The following is a 23,427-nucleotide window of genomic DNA, read 5'->3' as shown; positions in this document are numbered from 1 at the left end:
ATGTTTACTTGTTCATGTTAGAATGAGATTATTGACAAAAATTGTTTGCTTTCCTATTGGGTAATCATTATTACTCACCATTTTCTTATAATTTTTTTAGTTTTAGAGCCTATAGTTAGTAGGAAGAACATAGAGCCAACGAGTGATGATCACTTGATTGGTCAAATAGACGATCAAAGCTCGTTACCTGACGAGTATTGGAACTATACCCCTTAGTAACGTTAGTTTGTCCAAGTGGTATTATAAATTTTGGATTAAACGTTAAGACTTTTGTTAGAGTGAGGAGTTTCAATAGAATCATATATATTATTTACTTTTTCCTCACTTTGATCTACCTTACGTTGTTAGATGTATATAGGCTTCTGCTATTATTTTATTGTTGTATATATATGCAAGATATCATGTGTATGGTTTATCAGGTGAAGTGGTTTGAGTGCCTTGAAATGCTAGCATAAATAAAAAAAATCATGTCGAAATTTCGAAGCACTACATAGTACCTTGAGATTTGACATGGGACTTTGTGTTAGTATTTCGGGGGTGTCATAAATAGAAAATAATATATGATTCAAAAAATTTCAACCCATAAAATCTAGGTTGGCTAGAGCCTTGCCTAGCTTGCCTGACTTGGATTATTATTATAGTGTATACATGTATACTAAATATACTTAGAATTTAAGGGTGTCCATGGGTCATTTTCGATTTGATTCCTTAGGCACTTAGAAGCATAACCATTATATTTGTTTTGGTTTCAGTTCTTGTCGGTTCAAAAAAAAAAAAAAAAAAACTAGAATCGAAACTTTTAAAAAATACAGGTACCCATCGGATCCAATTATCAAGAATCAAATAAGAAAAAAAGTATTTCAAATCATTATAAACATTTTTTCTTTCAAAAGATTGACATATTACCTACAAAATTTGACATATTATCTATAAAAAAAACATGGGTACCCATGGGAATTGATTATAAGGAATAAAATTTAATGTTTCTTATTTTTGGTTGGTTGGTAAAATGGCATTGAAACTGACCTTTGGAAAGAAATTAAAGAATTATGTGGGTGGGGAGGAATAAAAATCAAAGATTATGTCATCAGTTTCAAAAGCATGGGTATCTCAAATATTCACCAAAACCTGAGAGGGTAGTTTTAAACTACTCATAAATAATTTACAAGATTTATAAATTACAAGAGGAGCTTTATTGGAAGTTGAAACTAGGTCAAAGTTTTACCTAACATAGGAATCGTTTGATCTATTGCTTTCGAAGTTTCAATCCCAAAATTACAATTGCATGTGATTCATGCATCGAATTTTGAGTGCGATTTTGTTGACGCATAGTGACCATGCAATCCTCTTGGAGGATTGCTTGGAATTTTTTTTATAGCAATCCTTCTATCTTAATTTTTTTTTACAATCCTTTTCAATTGAAATAGCAAAACACTTGTCTTACTAATGTAGTAAGATTTTAATCCTTACTAAGGGTCGTTTTACTCATATGGATTACCACATCACCAGTCCAACACATTCACAGCCCTCTAAGTTTCATAAAAAATTCAGATAAAAAAATTAAAATTCATGAAACAATTTTTTTTAGCTTGATCCAAGTTTTTGAAAATTGATGGCTACCGAACTTTCAAATAACTCCCAAACTTAAAATTGAAATACAACGGTGAAAATTAACTATTTTTTTGGGATTTGTATTTTCAAAGTTCATATATTTTTGTCCACTACAATATTGAAGCATCCCATCATTTTTTGAATGCCACAAGGTGAGCCCAAGGTTATTTGGATACAATAAAGTATTTTAGAGAAACACTTTTCCTACTAACTTAGCAAAATTTGAAATCTTACTAAGGGTCATTGAGCTCAAATGAATGATCAAATTGGCAATTTAATACCAAGATTTTCGATTATGAAAAAAAAATTAAAAAAATAATTTATGTAAAACAAATTATGTTTTTTGAATGAAAATGATTTCCTTGAGAATTTTGATAAAAAAATCTAAAAAAAAAAAAATCAATAATGAATGAAAAATATTTTTCTAATTAACTTGCAAAAATAAAAGGAGATATTTCGACTTTTTACTATGAGAGATATTTTTAAGATAAGTGTTATTAGCACCCCAATTTTTGTTTATTGATAAGAATGCAAAATGTCATATTTTTCTCTTTTAATATTTAGTCATTTATATATATTTAGTGCCTAAATATACTGATTATTCTTTTATTTTGATTTAGGATGCAAATGGAGGTGTTAAATGCAAAACGAAATTAATTGGGCGATTTTGGACAGTTTCAACATCGCTTCGTAATTTAGACATAACTCTCTAATCCGAACTTCGATTGAGATGATTCAAAATGCTATGGAAATCTGAGAAAAAGATCTACAACTTTTGAGTTTTGAGTTTTAAGAGATACTGGCTGTATCAAGGTCAAAATTGGATTTGAAATTGCTGCACGTGCACTGTTGACAAGAATTTGACACGAATTTGACGCAGTGTATTTTCGAAAGTCTTTAAATTTGGTGCACGAAAATTCCAACTGAAATCACCACTTTCCTAATTATATTAGGACTTTATTTTATTTTTAATAATTTTTCTTTAATTAGTCAGATTTTGATATTGTTATTTGAGGATAATATTTAGAATATTTTTAGGAGATTTTATAGGCTTATAAGAAGGAAAAAAAAAGAACGTGTAGAAGAATAAAAAAGGGAGAGACTTGAAAAAGGATATCTCTTTCATCTCTCTCTCTCTCTCTCTCTTTCTATTATTTTATTTTAATCTTTTCTTTAGGAAAGAAGTGGCTGAAACTTGGGGAATTAGGGACCAACGAGTTGCCTTCAAGAAGGAGAAGTTGTTGAAATTTTTTAGCAACGAAGAAGGAGAAGTTGTTGAAATTTTTTAGCAACGTTATTGCCAAGAAATTTACAACGTTGCTACTTATATTCGTTTTCAATCATCAACATCATCGCCGTGAGGAACATCACCACCAACATATCTCAAACTTCTTTGGTTGTGTTAAAAAGTGCAACCCTTATGACTTTTATTTATTTTCATTATTTCAACCCTGGTTGCTATTGGATTAAAGAACATCTTGCTGAATTCTTAAGTTGAAAATTTTTAAGTTAATGAGTTAGTGACTTTCAGATTCATTAATTAATATTTTCGGATTGGTGATATGTAGACACATGAATCAATGAATTTTAATTATGTATGCTGAATTTTCAGTTCGGTCATATTGAAAACTTTGATATTAACGGTCATTGAAGGTATAATTGTATCTCTAATCACCTAATTGATTTGGGGTATGATTTAAAAGTGGCAAAAACTATGAACAATAGTTATGATATGAAAATTTCATGTTCTTTAGCCATGGACTTTTTCATAAGTTTGAAGAGTAGGTTATTTAATCATAATTCCTTCTAATCTTAATGATTTGTTTAAGAAGTTGTAAAGATACGCTGAGTATTAACTTGATTGTTTAATTAAATTAACTAGGTGATGGACTTTTCCAAAATCCTAGGGTTTATCTAAGAAGGAATTTATAAGATGCATGATCTCTTTAAGCTTGCACTTTGATTCAATTTGGATATGTAATTAAGGCATGAAATTCATTGTCTATGTTGAAGTAATTTGATTAGTCATTTAATGAATTTGATTTTCTTGAATTGTGAGATAAGATGATCAATTGTAAATATTTATTTCTTTAATTTTAATTTTAATTTTTATTATTATTATTTTTTAAATCCGAATTGCCACTACAAATCACTTTACTACAATCTTTTATAGGGTTTATTGATGACTAAAAATATGGTCTATCATTTATTACACCCCAATTAAAAATAAAGAAAATAATTGAATGATTGAGAATAATTAAAAGTTGAGGTGCCAATAGAAATTCTCTCATTTTTTTTCTTTTCTTTTGCTTATATTCTTTTGTTTTGGGTTTAGGATTTTATATGAACTTTTTTTTAATAGTAAAAAACTACAAAAATTATTTGAATGAATGCTATAATATTTTATTCTGTTGAGATTGTAATTTGAGGCAAACCTTAGTAATAAATAAAAAAAATAGGTGAATAGTTGAGAATAAGTAAAAGTTGAGGTGCAATAGAAACTCTCATTATTTTTTCCTTTGATTCTTTTGTTTTATGTTTAAGATTTTATATAAACCTTTTTTTCAATTGTAAAAAACTATTGAAATTGTTTGAATGAGTGCTATAATATTTTATTATGTTGAGATTGTAATTAGAGGCAAACCTTAGTAATAAATAAAGAAAATAGGTGAATGGTTGAGAATAAATAGAAGTTGGGGTGCCAATAGAAACTTTCATTTATTTTTTCTTAGATTCTTTTATTTTAGGATTAGGATTTTCTATGAACCTTTTTTAATATTAAAAAGCTATTGAAATTATTTGAATAAGTGCTATAATATTTTATTCGGTTGAGATTATAATTAGAGGCAAACCTTAATAATAAATAAATAAAATAGGTGAATGGTTGAGAATAAGTAAAAGTTGGGGTGCCAATAGAAAATCTCATTTATTTTTTCTTAGATTCTTTTGTTTTAAATTTAGGATTTTTTATGATCCTTTTTTAATTATAAAAAACTATTGAAATTGTTTGAATAAGTGATATAATATTTTATTATAATGAGATTGTAATTTGAGGCAAACTTTAGTAATATTTGAACTGTGTGTTTTGATCTTTAATTGGGGTGTGATAATTAATTTAAGTAATTATGATGTAATAAGTAAATGTTGGGTGTCTATAGCCCATCTCTTAAAATATCTTTCATAGTAAAAAGTTGAAACACTTACTTTTAGTTTTGCAATTTAATTAGAAAAATATTTTTCATTAATTATTATTAGTTTTATCTGAATTTTTCGAGAAAATCATTTTCATTCAAAAAAATATAATTTTTTTTATTATAAATTATTTTTAAATTATTTTTTTCTCTCAGGATCAGAAACCTTAGTTTTGGATTGCCAATTTGATAATCCATTTGAGTTCAATGATCCTTAGTAAGATCTCAAATCTTACTAAATTAATAGGAAAACTACTTCTATAAAATATTTTACTATTTTCGATTAACCTTGTACACACCTTGTGACATCCAAATACATAATCAGATGCTTCAATATTGTTGAAGACAAAAGTATATGAACTTTAAAAAAAGAAATTATTTTTCATCGTTGTATTTCAATTTTAAGTTTGAAGTTGGGTATTTTTCAAAAATTAACATCAAACTTAAATAAATAAAAAATTGTTAAATTTTTTATTTATTTTTATATTTAAGCTTTTTAATGAAATTTAGAAGGCTGTGGTAGTGTTGGACTAGTGATATGGTTATTCATATGAGTAAAATCTTATTACGTTAGTAATACGAATGTTTTGTTATTTTCAAGAAAATGACGATGTTTAGATTTGAATTTAATTAATAAAAATATAAGGTTTGTAAATAAAATTAAGATATTAAGTGAGAGGGACTACTGCAAAAATATTCCAAGGAATCCTTCAGTGGGATTGCGCCAATAACATCGCATTCCTGAATTTCTATTCAAAACCCAAACCTCCAACGATCACTCACAGGACACAAAATCCCCCCAAAAACCTATTCTCTGATGGCGAAATCCTCCAAATTTTTCTGGGTTTTCATTATTCTCTCAAACCCACTCTTTATTTTCTCCCAAGTTGATGAGTTCTACTATGGTTTCAGTGGAGAGTACAATAATATAAGTTTAAATGGAGTTGCAGAGATTGAAAAGAGAGGGATTCTTCGATTAACAGACGATACGAATCACATAATCGGTCGAGCTTTCTACCCATCTCGTCTCAAGTTCAAAAACTCTACAAATGGGTCAGCTTTCTCTTTCTCTACCTCATTTGCCTTCGCTATTGTTCCTAAGTCCTCTGTTCCAGGCGGCAATGGCTTCGCTTTTACAATTTCTCCAACAAAAGAACTCAAAGGCGGTCTTCCATCCCAGTATCTTGGATTACTCAACACGAGCAATATAGGGAGATTCTCCAACCATGTCTTCGCTGTAGAATTCGACACCGTTAAAAATATAGAATTTGAGGATATAAACGACAACCATGTTGGGATCGACATCAACGATTTGAAATCTAAAGCTCCTACTTATGCAGCTTATTTTAGTGATAATTCGACTAAATTAGAACTTAATCTCAAGAGTGGGAAGACTATTCAAGCTTGGATCGAGTACGATTCAGTGACTAATCTTCTCAATGCAACACTTTCCCCTTCTTCTTCAAAACCCAATTTGCCGATTCTTTCGTATAAAGTAGATATCTCGCCAATTCTCCTAGATTACATGTATGTGGGGTTCTCTGCTTCGACAGGTGCGCTCTCGAGCTCCCATTACATCCTCGAATGGAGCTTTAAGATTAACGGAGTCGCTCGAACCCTAGATCTCGATTCCCTCCCTTCGCTAACAGGACCAAAGAAGAATCACAGGGTTCTATCAATTTGGGTCTCTGTTTCAGCCTCAATTTTCATGATTACTGTGATCTTCGCCGCAATCTACTACACCATAAGAATCAAGAACGGAGATGTAGTCGAAAAGTGGGAGCTTAATGTCGGACCACATCGATTCTCTTACCAAGAACTCAAGCTCGCAACAAAAGGTTTCAGAGACAAAGAGCTAGTTGGTTCGGTGGGTTCGGTCGAGTTTACAAAGGAACACTTCCGAATTCGAAATCCCAAATCGCAGTTAAGCGAATCTCCCCCGAATCGAAACAGGGTTTGAGAGAATTTGCGTCTGAGATTGCTTCAATCGGTCGTCTTTGTCATAGAAATCTGGTTCAATTACAGGGATGGTGTCGAAGAAGAGGTGATCTCCTCCTCGTATACGATTTCATGCCTAATGGAAGCTTAGATAAGTTTCTGTTCAATGAAGCCAAATCGATTCTCAGTTGGAATCAGAGGTTCAAGATCATCAAAGGCGTGGCTTCTGGTTTGCTCTATTTACACGAAGAATGGGAACAGATCGTAATTCACAGAGACGTTAAAGCCAGTAACGTGTTATTGGATAACGAGTTAAATGGTCGACTCGGCGATTTCGGACTCGCTAAATTATACGAGCACGGGTCGAACCCAAACACGACACGGGTAGTGGGCACAGTGGGCTATCTTGCACCTGAGTTGACACGGACGGGAAAGCCCAATGCGAGCTCAGATGTATATGCATTTGGTGCGTTGTTGCTTGAGGTCACATGTGGGAGGAGACCTGTAGAACCCAAAGCGTTGCCAGAAGAGATGATATTGGTTGATTGGGTGCGCGACACGTGTAAGGATGGGATGATCTTAGATGTGGTGGACCCAAGGTTGAAGGGTGAGTTTGATGAAGGAGAGGTGGTGATGGTGTTGAAGATGGGGTTGATGTGTTCCAACAATGCGCCTAGCGCGCGACCTAGTATGCGGCAGGTGGTGAGCTATTTAGAAGGAGAGGTGAAGTTGCCTGAAGTCTTGAATCAAGAAGAAGAGGTCCATGATTTTGTACATTTGTATTCTTCTTCTCTAGAGAATGTGTGTTTGAATTCCTCTCTAGAGGTTGATGATGGTGAAGTTAAAGCTCCCCCTACTTCATCAGTCTCCATTCTCATCGCCTAATAGTTATCGTCTTTTTTTTTGGTTCGGTGCGGTAAATTCAATATAACATTTAGAAGGATCAAAATGTGAAAATGTAATGTATTTACTTGTTAAATTTGATGGTCTTGTAGTCTATGAATTGTCATCCATGAAGAGTTATTTGAATCTTTTTGTCAGCTTTTAATAGCCACCTAGTGAATAATAATTTCCTACCCTCCATGGCTTGTCTATCGATTCTAAGATTGTAGAATTGCATATTGGGATATGCTTTTGTATCAAAATATGTGAAAGTGTGTAGGAATCATCAGGGTGGAGCCAAGATTTCCTTCTTGTGGGGCAAATTATGATTGGTTGTATAATTGAAGAACTTGAAGATGAATGATTTTAAAGGGAAATTCAGGTTTTTTTATTAGAAGTTAAAGAAAAAAAATATTTAAGTCATTTTCAATTAATATATGAGAAGGCCCGATCAAAAGACCATGTCATCAACATCAAAAAATTGAAGGGAAAGGGGAAGGGGAAGGGGAAGGGGAAGGGGGGGGGGGGGGGGACGAGGGTAAAAATTAGATGGAGGTGAGGGTGTGGGGGCAAATGAGGAGAGAAGTGAGGGAATAGGGACAAATTTGGCATGTAATTAATTAAAAATGTAGGGGTGTCTTAAAGTTCTATGAGAGTCAATAGCCGCCACTAATTCCGCCCCAGGGAATCATAAATGCTTTTTGACTCATATATATGGTTCCTATACACTTTCATATCTGGATTTATGACATGAGGTACAATCTTGAGATCACTTCTCGCTTTAATTATGTCACAATTATTCCCTTCTAAAAGAAATTCAATCTCTTTATAAACTTTTACTTTTCTTCCAACTATAAGTTATTATTGAAAAAGAATAATTTGATAATTTTTATTCATCACTAACAAATTAAAACAAACCAACAAACAAATAAGTTATTGTATAGATTTGTTAACACTTGCATGATAGAATATATTTTTCAGAAATTACATATTAATTAAAAGAATTACATTCTAATTAAAATTAATGAAGTTTAATTTGATCTTCCAAAGTTGGTTCAACTGTGTGAGTGTTGATACTAAGACCTGAGTTCAAAACACAACCTCTCTCACTAAATTTAATTTTTTAGTCAGTCCCTCTCTCACTAATTATTGGTCATTAATCTCATTTATCTAACTAATTGAAGAGAGTTTCTATTGGAAAAACAACTTTTATTCATAACATACCAATTTACATCTTGGCTATTCAAGTTAAAAAAGATTGGTGTGCTATAAGTAAAAGTTGGTACACCAGTACAATCTCTCTTTTAAGAGATCTATATAATCTCAAATCAAGTTTATAGCCATCATCAAATTGGCACGTGGTGTTAGTTAAGAATACTGTCATTAAGAGTTAAAGACAAGCAACTTTTGGGTCCCAGATGTGATTTGAGGTTTGTTTTTTGGTTGGATTTTTCTTGATGTGAGAATGATGGATTTTTCTTTTTAAAGAGGAAAATTAAATTAATGAAATGGTGTATGTGCAGGAAAAATAAAATTAAGAATATATTTCAATCGTATATCCTATATGGATTGAATTTTGAAAAAAAAAAAAAATTATTTGAGTCCCAAAGTCAATAATGGAATATTGACCCTAAGTCTCACGATGTTATATACATTGAAAAACCCATAAATTCAAGAACAAGATATGAAAGATTGGGTGATTGTTGGAAAACAAAAGATAACATGTAATTGATTATGATGAGATTGATGATCATGATCTTTGAAAGTCACGAAGAAAATTGTGAATGCATTGAAAGAATATTAAACCATATAAAAAAAGAGGAAATTTTATTGAATTCTTTACACGATTACGTTAAAAATGTATTACTTGAGAATTTTACTTAAACATCAGAATCTCTTAGGTTTTTACCGCATTAATGCCCAGGAACAGGAAATTGGGGATGGATCGTACTAAGAATCTTGATAAGTAAGATTTAAGGAAAAAATTTCCTACGTATTCGAGCCCTTCTTTCATAAAATGTACTTGATCTGAACAACTCAACTATTAGTCTAGTATAATAGTTTTTACCATATGCATATAAAGGGCTGGTCTTTCTTTGAACTGAGCAAATAAATATAAATTCGATCGTCGATCTGTTATGAAATTTGTTCAATCTGTACAAACAAGGCTTACTCAGTTGTATAAAAAATGAGTATTAGATGTGGGTTGGGGGTTAGAACATGGTTTTAAATCTTGTCGGAGATCGAGATGACTCGCCTGAGTCATCTCGATATCTTCCATGAACAAGATGGATAGACATGACGACTCACATCTGTAGAATCTCACAAGATAAACGAGTTGACTTGGACGATATTTTGAAAATCTCGATCAAGTCAACAATACTCATCCGAGTCAATTTGGATTTTCTATATTTTAATGAAAATAATTAAAATTTTTAATTTAAACATTTATTTTCTAAATAATATATAATTTTATAATATAACATCTTCTAATTACCTTATTTATAAATATAAAAAATTAGAATTATTTTCATATATATAAGGGCAACTGGGTTTAATCCCCTGGTCACACCTTAGAGTTTCTATGCGCCCCTTCATATAAAATGGTATATTTAATTGATGTACATGTGCAGGTGGATGGTGCTTGCGGCTTGCAAAAGCAAAATAATATATATATAGGAAAAACCGAGTTAAGTGGTTTATCTCGTCCGAGACAACTCTATCTCATCCATGGATGAGATGAGGCATCAAAGTGAGACGTGAAACTAGAAAAGTCTAGTCATCTCCTCTAAACTAGAAAAGTCTAGTCCTCTTATCTGTGACTTTGTTAGCAATCTCTCATTTAATTCTTGAAAAATTCATGAATTTTTCATTTTTTTTCAATGAAAGTATCATTCTTCGGATTATTAAACTATTCTAAATAATTCATGCATTTTAAGTTTAAAAAGAATAAAACACAATTTTTACGATTTTTATGACTTTCAGGGATTTTTATAAAACTTGGTGAAAAAAAAAAAATGCTATTGTAACTTGTTGTATGTTGCAAAGTGTAAACTTGTAAGTTGTGATGTGTAACTCAAGTTTGAAGTGGCCATGCTTCAAAATTTTGGAGGAATCCATCTTTTTACATAACAAATGTCCATTTTATCTTTAAAAATAATAATGACATGACCCTCTACATTTATTTGAGATTACACATTAATTTTTCAAATTGATGATTTGTCCATTGACTTTGGTCTTCTTTTATAAACCAATGGAACAAGGACCTCAATGCCCTCATTATTACCATCCCAATATATCATTACCTTCACCATCAATATTAACGTCACTATCATATCACCGAATTTTTGGTTTTTGAATTTTTGAAATGAGATGGATAATACACATGAAGTATATGCCGCATATTTTTTATTTATCGAATTTTAGACCGGATTTTTGCAATCCAAGATCAAATAGAACTCGAATTTTTGCCGTATTCCAAATTACTAACAAAGAATTTCTGTACCCATTAGTCCAAGAGTGGCCCATTCTTAATCTAGGTTTGGGCCAGATTGAGCTCTATTGCATCCTGGCCCAGTATGTATGTGGTTAAGTCCAAGTCATTAATAAGACTGAATTTTTGTTGTGTTAGTCCAACGTAGAGATTATGGGGCAAATCAATTACTGGTTCACTATGACAATTAATGTATAACCGTCATTTGGTTGACCTTGACAACAAAAATAGCCTGATTGGAAAATTCTAGCCATTTGATTTAAGTATTTTTCACTCAGTTGTCCATCTAAAAAGCACGTCACCAGGTTTTAGTGATTATTTGAGACACCCCTTTATATTTTCAAAATGATGACATTCCCCTTGACTGTAATCTTCTCTGAGAGACTTAACATAAAATGACGTAAATGAGACAAGCGAAGAGCATAAGGTTTTAAACTCGTGGGATTGACTCGAAACACAGTCCAATTGACTTGACTGGATTGAGTTATTGAACCAGACTGGTATCATGTAAGAAAGAGGAAAGCACAAAAACGTGTACGATGGTGAGATTAAAAGCCCAGGTATTTATTTACTTTTACCAAAATAGATATATTGATTATGAAAATAGGGTCATTTTATTGATTTTAATTTCATTCAGAAGAACTCTTATATGAGGTTCACAAGAAGGGTATAAAAGTAAAATTATGAAAATCACCGCCATAGGAGGTATCTATTCTGGTAAAATAATATAAACCAAAATGGGTTTGAGGAACCTTTTTAATAAATATTTTAAGTGTCTGGGCAAGTAATTTCACTAAAATACTCACCCATTTTGGTAAAATAACTTACTCAACTTTGTTAAGTTACTGTGAAGTTTTATTATTGTTTCATGGAAAGAAAATAAATTTAAGTTTCAAACTATTAAAAATATTTTGGGATATTTTATAAATTTGGTATACATTTATACGACTCACTACAAGTCACTTTATTTAGGTTTGAGGACAATGTGAAAGAAACATTACATGTATACATAAGAATGTTGCCACATAATTAAAATCAGAAAGTCGATATGAAGATGTGTTTATGGAGTGTTATGTGATTAATTCATCCGAATCAAACAGTTTTTTTTTTAGGCCGATTATACATTATGGAGTTAAATGTTCGAAAATCAAGAAACAATAATTATGAAAATACAGCCTCAATATGTAACAAAATAAACATAAACTGATTGAGATGGTCTGACCATGTACAGGGGATGTTGATTAATAAAGAGTTTCAAAAAGAGAGAAGAAGATCTAAAACAACATGAATTGATATGATAAGAGTTTCAAAATGAGAAGAAAATCTAAAACAAAATAAATCGAGGTAGTAAGAGTTGATGTGAATATACTTACAATATCAGCACATGTTAACCAACAACTAATGTTGAGCATAGTGGCCAAGGCCTCCCTCCAAAAAGGGAGAGGTCTTGAGTTTTAATCCCCTTTGTTGGGCATCTATAAGGATTTATCCCAGCTTACCTGGTATGCGTGGTTTGTAGGGCATTGCATGTAGTTTGGTGAAGGCCCGATCAAACTGAGTTAGGCAGAATTCCATGCTTTACGCCCTAATAGAGGTCTGCAATGAGCTCTTGTGTTAAGTTGAGTTGGGCTTTACCCTTTATTCGTACAACTATCAAAGTGAGGTCGCATGCCCCAGTGTAACGGCCATGTACTCTGACACCTAGAGTTTAGGTGTAACTCGCCCCGGAGTCACCCGGGAGCCCCTATGTAATGCTATGTAAGGCTCGTTATGAAGCCATGTCAGCCCCCGTACCAGGGCATATCTGTTAGCTTAGGGTACGTGTCAGCCCCGTGCCAGGGCATCCTTGTTAGCTTAGTGGCATTTTAGTAATAAGGGAGTATGACCGGCCTCTACTTTTGATGTTCCCTTCTGGAAATCTAGTAAAGACTTAGCATACACTTTGTAGGAAGGGTGTCAGTGCTGTCCCAATCCCCGGCCTACACCCACGTTGTTGAAGCCTTGAAGCCCAGCTCCGTGGAGGTCCCGCGTGTCAGGGATCATCAATTGCTTGTAACGCATCTATTTGCTTTTATACCGCGTTACACCGTGTAATCAATATTATATCAACAAAGTTGCCTTCGGGCTTTATCTCGTGTTGCCTCGTTTACTTGTTTGCTAGCTACGTGTGTGTGGTGTACGATCATTTTACAGGCTTGCAAGTGGATTTGACCCCCTTGCGCCGCACGACCCCGCTTCGAAAGAATAGGGCCGTGACAGTTGGTATCAGAGCAGCAGTTGTTTGAGCACAGTTGGTATTCCCCCTAGCTATTCCCCCGAGATTCCATTAGTTCACGCGAATAATGGTAAGAGGAACTACTAGTACCGCGGATCAACCCGCTCCAAACACACCAGCACCACGTACAAACAAGGAACGCATTGAGGTATTAGAGGAGAAGGTAGGTATGCTCTCCGGGATAGTTGATGGTATTGCGCAATTGGATGATCGACAGAACACGCTGGAGGAAAGATCCGAGACGTTCCGAGCCAGAGTGACTGACCTCGAGGAAGACACCCGAGGATCCATAGCTACATTACAGGAACAGATCACGGAGCTCACTACTAAGGTAGGCCTCCTGGTAAGAGCCGTTGGTAACGAGCGGCCTACCGGTGGTGATGCTCCTCCCTCGCGCTTGCGAGTCCCCGAGCCACGCGCCTTCAGTGGTGCACGCGATGCGAAAGAGCTCGAGAACTTCCTGTTTGATATGGAACAGTACTTCCGTGCAGCTCGTCCGGATTCAGAAGAGGTAAAAGTAACAACTGCTTCTATGTATCTTGCAGGTGACGCTAAGCTATGGTGGCGAACAAAGTACACCGAGATGGAGAGTGGCCAATGCTCCATCGATACATGGGAAGACCTCAAAAGGGAGCTGAAGAATCAGTTCCTACCCGAGAATGTGGAGTTCATTGCCCGCAGGAAGTTGAGGCAACTCCAACATACTGGTACCGTGCACGACTACGTCAAGCAATTTTCCGCATTGATGCTTGATATCCGTGATATGTCAGAGAAAGACAAGCTGTTCTCGTTTACAGAAGGGCTTAAGCCTTGGGTTCAGACAGAACTACAGAGGCAACGTGTGCAAGACCTCACGACTGCTATCGCCGCAGCTGAGCGGTTGACGGATTATTCTCCCGATGGGAATAAAAAAGAAGGTATCCAATCAGTCGAAAGGGTACTCTCAGCAGAGTGAACGCACCCATGGGTCTTCCAAAGGTAAAAATGGAGGATCTAGACACAGTCCAAGCAGGAGATCCCATCGGGATTCCTCCCCTTCGAAGAACACCGGTACCCAGTCCAACAATCACCGCAACAAGATCCAGTGTTACTTGTGTGGTGGTCCTCATAAGACGTTCAATTGCCCGCAGAGAAGCAAGTTGAATGCACTGTTAGCTTCCCAGAGTGACCCTAGTCACGAGAGTTCAAGTGAGAAAGATGAGGATGAATCTTCTCATATGGGAGCTATGCATCTGTTGAATGCAATGAAACAGACCTCTGAGACTAAGACGATCCGTCAGCGTAAGGGTCTCATGTATGTTGATGTGGAGATTGGTGGTAAGACCACCCAGGCAATGGTTGACACGGGAGCTACGCATAGCTTCATTTCCCCTGCAGAGGCGAAGCGCCTCAATATCCGGCTCGAAAAGGATTCAAGCCGTATGAAAGCTGTTAACTCCAAGGCCACTCCTATACAAGGTCGGCCAAGTCCGTGGCCATCAAGATAGGTCCATGGAAGGGTAAGCTAGATCTTCTCGCAGTTCCCCACTCGATGAGTTCCGAGTTATCATTGGGATGGACTTTCTACGACAGAACAGGGCCGTTCCGATGCTATTCGCCAACACTTTGGGCTTGCTAGGTGAAAGTCCAAGCTTCATTCCTCTCTCTACAGGTAAAGAAGAGGGAAAGATGATCTCAGCCCTTCAGCTGAAGAAAGGGTTGAAGAAAGGTGAGCAAACGTTTCTTGCTACCTTGCTAGTTGAATCTGATGATCAGGACCATAGTTCAACTCCCCCATTGGTTAAACAGGTTTTGACTGAATTTGATGATGTTATGCCGGAAGAGCTTCCGAAGACCCTACCGCCACGTAGGCCGATCGATCATCAAATCGAACTAGTACCTGGTACCAAGCCTCCTGCAAAGGGGCCATACAGGATGAGTCCTCCGGAACTAGCTGAGCTACGCAAGCAACTTGATGGACTTCTGGAGTCTGGATTTATCAGACCTTCGAAGGCACCTTATGGGGCGCCTGTTTTATTCCAGAAGAAGCACGATGGGTCATTACGACTTTGTGTAGACTACCGAGCGCTGAACAAGGTTACCGTCAAGAATAAGTATACGATTCCACTGATTGCCGATTTGTTTGATCAACTTGGGGCAGCCAAGTACTTTTCCAAGTTGGATTTGAGATCAGGGTACTATCAAGTACGGGTTGCAGATGGTGATGAGCCGAAAACTACCTGTTCTACCAGGTATGGTGCTTATGAGTTCTTAGTCCTGCCCTTCGGCCTTACGAACGCACCTGCGACATTCTGCACCTTGATGAACGACCTCTTCAGACCGTACCTCGACAAGTTTGTTGTGGTATATCTCGATGACATTGTGGTATACAGTTCTACCTTAGAAGAGCACGTTCAACATTACGCAAGGTATTCAAGTGCTTCGCGACAATCAGTTGTATGTTAAGCTAGAGAAGTGTTCATTCGCCCAAGAGCAGATTATGTTTCTTGGCCACGTTGTGGGTAATGGACAGATCCGGATGGACATGGAGAAAGTGCGAGCTATTGATGAATGGAAAACCCCTTCTACTGTCACAGAACTCAGGTCATTCCTCGGTCTTGTGAACTATTATAGGCGTTTCGTCCAAGGTTATTCCAAAGAGAGCGCACCTCTCACAGACCTGTTGAAGAAAGATCACACTTGGTCCTGGTCGGACAAGTGTAATGAGGCGTTTGAAGACCTCAAGCTTGCTGTTATGCAAGACCCAGTCTTAGCTCTACCCGACATCACCACCGCCGTTTGAAGTTCAGACAGATGCATCTGACTTTGCTATTGGAGGAGTGTTGTTACAGGATGGGCATCCGTTGCTTATGAAAGTCGGAAGCTCAATGATGCTGAGAGACGCTATACCGCACAGGAGAAAGAGTTGTTAGCCGTCGTCCACTGTTTGAGAGTTTGGAGACATTATCTTGTTGGGGTCACAAGTTCATGTGAAGACTGATAATGTGGCTGTGAGCCATTTCCTGACTCAAAAGAAGTTGACACCGAAACAGGCTCGTTGGCAAGAATTCCTCGCAGAGTTCGACTTGGCCTTGGATTACAAGCCAGGAAAGAACAATAACGTGGCCGATGCCTTGAGTCGCAAAGCAGAGCTAGCAGCACTTCAGCGACAAGTTTCTCAAGTTACCAGCACTTTACAACAGAGAATTCAGAATGGTTTGAACAGTGATCCCCAGGCGAAGGCCATATTGGATATGGTGCAGAAGGGGAAAGCACGCCGTTTCTGGCTTCGGGATGGGTTGTTATATACCACAAAGAGCCGCATGTTTGTTCCACGTGCGGACGGGCTAAGACGAGAACTGATGAGGAAGTGTCACGACACTCCATGGGCTGGCCATCCGGGCTGGCGCCGCACATTAGCTCTCTTGGAGCGAGGATACTACTGGCCGAACATCCGTGATGATGTGTTAGACTATGTGAGGACCTGCCTCATTTGCCAGCAAGACAAGATCGAGAGCGACAAACCTATTGGGCTGCTGGAACCGCTTCCAGTCCCCCAAAGGCCTTAGGAAAGTGTTTCTATGGACTTTGTCACAGGTTTGCCGAAGGTTGCAGAGTATGGATCCATCCTTGTGGTTGTGGACCGTTTCTCTCAAATATGCTACATTTATACCGACCTCGACATATTGCTCAGCAGAAGAAACAGCGCACTTGTTCCTCAAGCATGTCATCAAGTATTGGGGTGTGCCCAAGAACATTGTCAGCGACAGAGATTCAAGATTTACAGGGAGATTCTGGACCGAATTGTTCAGATTACTTGGGTCTCAGCTTGACTTTTCGACCAGTGGACATCCACAAACAGATGGGCAGACTGAAAGATTTAATGCCATGTTGGAGGAATATCTTAGGCATTTTGTCACTGTCAACCAAAAGGATTGGGCGAATCTACTTGATGTCGCACAGTTCTGTTTCAACCTTCAGAAGAGCTCTTCCTCCAACAAGAGTCCTTTTGAACTTATTACTGGCCAACAACCGTTAACTCCTCATACTATTGTTTCAGGATATCAGGGACAGTGTCCAAGGGCGTACAAGTTTGCTAAGTTTTGGCAGGACAACAATGAAATTGCCAGATCTTACCTTGAAAAAGCGTCAAAGCGGATGAAGAAATGGGCTGATGAACATCGTCGACCAGATCGTTTCAAAGTTGGTGACTTAGTTCTACTCAAGACAGATCAGTTGAGAAGGTTCAACCGAGTACACAGCGAGTACACAGGGGTCTACTACAGCGTTATGAAGGTCCAATGCTCATCCTCTCTCGAGTCGGCAAGGTCTCCTACAAGCTGAAGTTACCGCACTGGTTACGCAACATCCACCCTGTCTTCCATGCCAGCTGTCTCAAGCCATCCCATGCAGATCCAGCACGCAGCATTCCAACACGTTCACCTTCTCGTTCAACAATCCAGCCGGAACGTGTTGTCGACCAAGTTCTCGCCGAGCGTCAAGTCAGCAGCAGTTCAAGCAAGCAGCAGCACATGGAGTACTTTGTCACTTGGAAGAACTTGCCAGAATGTGAAGCCACCTGGGAAAGAGCAGAGAACCTACAACCATTCAAACAGAAGATTGAAGAGTTTGTCAGGGACAATGCGACGAGGACGTCTGCAGAATAGGTGGGGGAGACTGTAACGGCCATGTACTCTGACACCTAGAGTTTAGGTGTAACTCGCCCCGGAGTCACCCGGGAGCCCCTATGTAATGCTATGTAAGGCTCGTTATGAAGCCATGTCAGCCCCCGTACCAGGGCATATCTGTTAGCTTAGGGTACGTGTCAGCCCCGTGCCAGGGCATCCTTGTTAGCTTAGTGGCATTTTAGTAATAAGGGAGTATGACCGGCCTCTACTTTTGATGTTCCCTTCTGGAAATCTAGTAAAGACTTAGCATACACTTTGTAGGAAGGGTGTCAGTGCTGTCCCAATCCCCGGCCTACACCCACGTTGTTGAAGCCTTGAAGCCCAGCTCCGTGGAGGTCCCGCGTGTCATAGGATCATCAATTGCTTGTAACGCATCTATTTGCTTTTATACCGTGTTACACCGTGTAATCAATATTATATCAACAAAGTTGCCTTCGGGCTTTATCTCGTGTTGCCTCGTTTACTTGTTTGCTAGCTACGTGTGTGTGGTGTACGATCATTTTACAGGCTTGCAAGTGGATTTGACCCCCTTGCGCCGCACGACCCCGCTTCGAAAGAATAGGGCCGTGACACCCAGGCACCCCCCAGGAGATTTGGGCAGAGCTATGGTGCTCTAAGAGGCCAGTTGCCTCGCCCTTGCTAGTTGGATCTATGAGTCCGGACACCCCCGTCATCGGAAAAAAAAAAAAGGTTACTTTAGATTTTTTCTTTTTGATATCATGGGTATCCCCACCTTTCGAATGGGACTAATCCTGCGGTCACACACACCACCCCCTCGGAAAGTCCTACGTGCAACAGGTTGAGTTGAGGCTCAACCTGACCCTAGAGGGTGGCCCCAAGAAATTCATAGCTTCGTGGGCTTTCAAACACTTGACCTACTCTTCCTAAGGAGCTTATCAAGGCTCGGCTTGCCACTAGGCCAACCCCTTGGGGTTTACTTTAGACAATTAAATGGAAGGTTATGATTCATATGCTGACCCTAAATTTAAGGACAAGGCTTCGATCTATCTTGTGTTCTTACCTTCTATTTGTACTCCTGCTTGGTGGGAACATAGACAATGAATGACAGACTCTTTAGCAGAGGTTGGTTCCAGGCCAATTATAAGAAATTTGCATGTCAAAGTTCTGAAAAGTGGGATAAAAGGACCAACAAAATCATGGGTTGATGTAGTAAGAGTGATATCAACATTTATGAAGACGTGGATTGCGAATGATATCAACATACTTGAATAGAAGGAAGACATGCCTACAAATAGAATTGAATCAATGTTCTCTATGTCGTATCCCCCACATGACTATCATTTGTATCTTCAAATTCCCGACTTAAAAATATAGTCTAGTTCGCCTGGAAACACATGGTTTGAATAAATTACAAATTGATGCGCTCCAGGTATCTTGAAAATTTCTTGGAGTATGAGAGACTAAAGGCAAGCTCCAGTTCAATATACCCAGTCAGCATCAGCTGGAGAAGGAGAGTGTTTATCTGACAAGAATGCTGTGGTGCCTTCAAGGTCCACAGAAGAATCGGCTCTTAGAGCTATGGTAGGTGAACATATCTGAATCTGAAATCAAACATCTCATACAAAGAAACAGTGGAAATAGACTATCAAGAGATATAACAGTTTCGGCCATGGAGAAAAATGAGAGTTAATTTTCTCTCGTTCAGGTTTTGGTCTCTCAAATATCTATACGACCATACAAGTCAGTAATATGCCCATAAACAAAATTGACAAATTTATAGGGAGAGCAGAGAAAATTTTGAGGACAAAACTTAACAATGAACATTCCACCCATTCAAGCTGTCCAATTCATGGCGACATGTTGGGATGAACTTACTATAAAAGCATGACTATCAAATCCTACTGACGTTATGTGCAAAGACACAATTTAAAAATTAAGATCGTCTAATTGATTGAACGGTTCAGGTCAAAAGGCACTGCCCAAAATGCCAAGTAAATCATAGTTCACAGTTTATGAAACAACATAACTATTATTCTAAACCAGATTAATGACCAATAAAGTTCTAAAATAACACTGAACTATTATGAAACAACATAACTATTATTCTTCACCAGATTAATGACCGATAAAGTTCTAAAATAACACTGAACAGTTCTGTCCTAACTTTCATTTAACATAAGAGGCCAAGCATTCACCAATATTTACAATTCTAGTTTTATACTAAAATATCATCTCAAGAAGCAACCCATGACACAATCAATGTTGACTCTTACCTTATCAGGTTAAGTGTTAATGAAATGTCACACACCTGACACCATCACCACCTACATCCTTCCAGACTCATCTCCCTCATCATCTTTGACTCCGTTTGGTCTCTCCTGATATTCGAACCCTGCTCCATTTGTGTAATTAACAGAATTAAAAAGCTTTTATTACTCAAAAAAATGTCGGAAGGGTTGTCTTCCTAGGCCTACACCGTCAGATGGTCCTCAAGATAAGCACATTATACAACCCAATAACCATCCAACAGTGTGAGCCCTAGGGAGGACACCCTCTGGAGGTTGACAATATGTACCTGCAACCATGTATTCGGGCTCATCATTTGGAGAATCCAACATCATCATATTATTAACTAAAGGCTGATCAAGTGCCATCCAATCTGAATCCCCATCTTCAAAGAATTCCTTCTTCATGGTTACCCAATCTTCAGCGAAATCAAAGCTGTCCGAGGAGATAGGATCCACGGGTTCCGGTTCTTTATTTTTTCCAAATTGTCTGTAATTGTCATATAAATTTTTTTGATTCTTCAATTGTGTAAGATACTAAATTATGTAATTGTTAATGTTCAAAGGCTGATCATGTTACTTACATTTGCTGCAATCGCAAGTTGTACTGAACAAAGACAAGGTCACGGAGTCTCTGATGCTCAAGACGGTTTCTTGTTTGCTGTACTTGTTCAAAAGCAATAGCACTGCGCTTGCACACACTAGCACTGCAAGTTTGACTAAGAATATGGATAGCCAATCGTGCCAAATTTGGGCAACCCCCTCCATATGTAGCCCACCATTCAGCTAAGAACATAAAGAGTTCAAAAGAATCAGCTTAATTTGCAATAATAATATTAAAAAAATCTCAAACGTTAAATCAACGCATGTAAACACTAAAGTTAAATTTGACAGAAGAATTCATACCTGGAAGCAGAGTATGTCTAGCTCTTATAGCTATCTTTCTGCCGAAATCCCCTTCAGCGTTCTTGTATGATATCAACTCTCTGTTGATTTTATCTTGAATGTTTATATCGGGCACTAACCTCTCAATGCAATCAAACATTCCTGATGGGATCTTATCACGTGCATCACCTTCAAGGCTATAAAAGAACCTTGGATTAAGGAAAAACCCAGCCTCATGAAGGGGATGCTGCATTTGTCGATTCCACCTACTATCTATAATGTTCCAATACACCATGTATTCCTTGTTCTCAACCAATTCCACCTTAATAGCTTCTTTCACACGGTACATGCCTGCAAGAATGTAGCCCATCGCAGGTCTGTTATCACTGCCAACCATTCTCAAAACTCCTACGAGCGGGTCAGTTAGACGAACAACTACAGAGCACCTCGACCAAAAGGACTGATTATAAATGATTTCCATTACCGCAATACCCTCTGGTTGTTTCAAAAATTGGCAATCCATCCACTCTTGGGAAGAAACCATAGCTTGCAAATTATCTTTTAGATTCACCATGCATTTCAATGTGGTAAAGTCGGTCGCAGAGCGGGTCATGACCGGTTGAATCAAATCCCTCCCACCCGTATACCTTCTCATCATATTCAAAACAAGACTATGGTTGTAGATAAATCTTGTTATTGATTTAGCATGCTCAAGTGTTACATTTATCCACTCGATTTTCCCAAAATCCTCAAGCATCAAATTTATGGAACGAGCAGCGCATGGGGTCCAATACATAGTACGGAAAGTTGCAATCAACCTTTTCCCGGCAACAATGTAGTGGTCCGTACTATCGGTGATCACTTGCAACACATTATCTATTCCAACTTCTTCAACCACACTCTTAAGCAAATCATAGAGTGGATCTATGGATCCAATTATATCGGTTGCATCAACAGATTTGAGAAACATTGTTCCTTCAGGACAATAAACGAAAAAATTTATCAAAATTCTACCGGTTTCTGTCACCCATTCATCAGCCAAGACAGAACATCCCGTCTTTCCCCATGTCTCCCTATATTTTTCTAATACACCATTCATTTCTTCAACCGTATACTTCAAGATCCATCCTCGAAGGTCATGATATGAGGTCGGTTCAAGCCCTGGTCCTCTTGATGCTATTGCATCGATCATTGGTTGGAAGTAGTGTGAATTTACAGCATCTAAAGACACACCAACGTCATAAAGAAACCGACCTACTGCCATATGCACTAGTTCCTTCTCCCTTGTTGACCTTAAGTTAAGATCACCAACTGGAAGCATAGAAGCATTAGGAGTTACAGGAAGCGGGGAAGCATTCTCGGGTCTACCTCTCTTCCTTCTGTCCGAAATTCTATTTTTCATTCCTTCATTTCTCCTTTCAAACACACCCATATTCGATTCAAGAGTGTCAGGGTGAGCTAGCAATTGAAGCCCGGTATTCACTTCACATTGATTACCAAATGTGTCCATTTCATTACTACCCGGAGTAAGACTCCTAATATCTTCAGCTATCCTTTGTTTCTTCTTCTTTTTAACCGTAACTCCATCCAAACTTTGTTGCATAATACGCTGAACCTCCAATGGCACTCTAGAACAACACGACGCGTTACCTTTTTGGCATGCGAGATGTTCTTTAATTCTATGAATCCCACCGCCCGAAAATAATTTAAGGCAATAAAGACACTTGAGTTGAACACGTTCACCATTCTTAAACATTTGGCAATGTTTCCATGCGGGATCGTGTTTTAGTGAACTAATTGGTATGGGTTCAGACCCAGATGCCATTAACAGATCCAATGTTGAAGACTACCACAGCAAACACTTTCCCAAAAAGCAAATTTAACTAATTAAACAGAAACTATCTCTATTTCTTAGCAAAAAACTAATGTTCTTGACATGATATTTTACCAAAATAACTGAACAAAAAATAACTGTTTTTTCTAACAAAGAAAAAGGGACTATAGTACGTACTTGTGTTGTGTTTCTATTATTTGAAGTCGCCCAAAGCCCAGAGAGAGAGAGAGAGAGAGAGAGCAGTTTTTCTATCGCGCATAGAAGGAAATAGAGTGAGAGCCGGTTTGCTCGTTTATAAACCGTAGAAGAGGGTCCAAGTCTAACCGGATGAACCGGTTAGGTCGAGGAAAGCGGGTTTTGTTTATCTCTCGAGCCGAATCGATTTTACCGGCAAAAACCGGTCGA

The 23,427-nt window shown here is 37.6% G+C and overlaps 1 protein-coding gene and 1 pseudogene across 2 annotated transcripts; one reads left to right on the top strand and one right to left on the bottom strand.

Annotated features, from left to right (window-relative positions):
* The first annotated feature begins 5,485 nt into the window (after window positions 1–5,485).
* LOC147386011 (L-type lectin-domain containing receptor kinase S.4 pseudogene) lies at window positions 5,486–7,780 on the top strand (annotated as a pseudogene).
* Window positions 7,781–18,651: 10,871 nt separating this feature from the next.
* On the bottom strand, window positions 18,652–23,183 carry LOC147386010 (uncharacterized). 2 transcript variants are annotated; one of them, XR_015171683.1, is made up of 5 exons: window positions 21,210–23,183; window positions 20,888–21,089; window positions 20,594–20,793; window positions 20,292–20,410; window positions 18,652–19,561 (listed from the first exon to the last, which is right to left on the bottom strand). XR_015171683.1 is itself a non-coding variant. In XM_086422056.1 (4 exons), exons 1-4 carry the CDS (start codon window positions 23,011–23,013, stop codon window positions 20,343–20,345), a joined length of 2,274 nt encoding a protein of 757 aa, XP_086278182.1. In that variant the 5' UTR covers window positions 23,014–23,183; the 3' UTR covers window positions 19,944–20,342. The 2 variants fall into 2 exon arrangements, 1 of the variants encoding a protein (XP_086278182.1); XM_086422056.1 differs by lacking the exon at window positions 18,652–19,561 and having other exon boundaries at window positions 19,944–20,410.
* Between the last annotated feature and the right edge of the window lie 244 nt (window positions 23,184–23,427).

Source organism: Akebia trifoliata, chromosome 14 (genome assembly GCF_017979445.1).
Source record: "Akebia trifoliata isolate Shusen 1 chromosome 14, ASM1797944v1, whole genome shotgun sequence".
NCBI classification, from domain to species: domain Eukaryota; kingdom Viridiplantae; phylum Streptophyta; class Magnoliopsida; order Ranunculales; family Lardizabalaceae; genus Akebia; species Akebia trifoliata.
Note: the sequence above shows the minus strand (reverse complement) of the source record. Positions and strands in the feature narration are given on the sequence as shown.

Bases quoted from the DNA above. Each gene is read 5' to 3' on its own strand.
- LOC147386010 (XM_086422056.1), bottom strand. From the start codon at position 23,013: ATGGCATCTGGGTCTGAACCCATACCAATTAGTTCACTAAAACACGAT. The intron at 20,794-20,887 runs GTAAGTAACATG...TGACAATTACAG, and splicing joins AACTTGCGATTGCAGCAAAT to ACAATTTGGAAAAAATAAAG. The intron at 20,411-20,593 runs GTACATATTGTC...CAAATGGAGCAG, and splicing joins GCCCGAATACATGGTTGCAG to GGTTCGAATATCAGGAGAGA.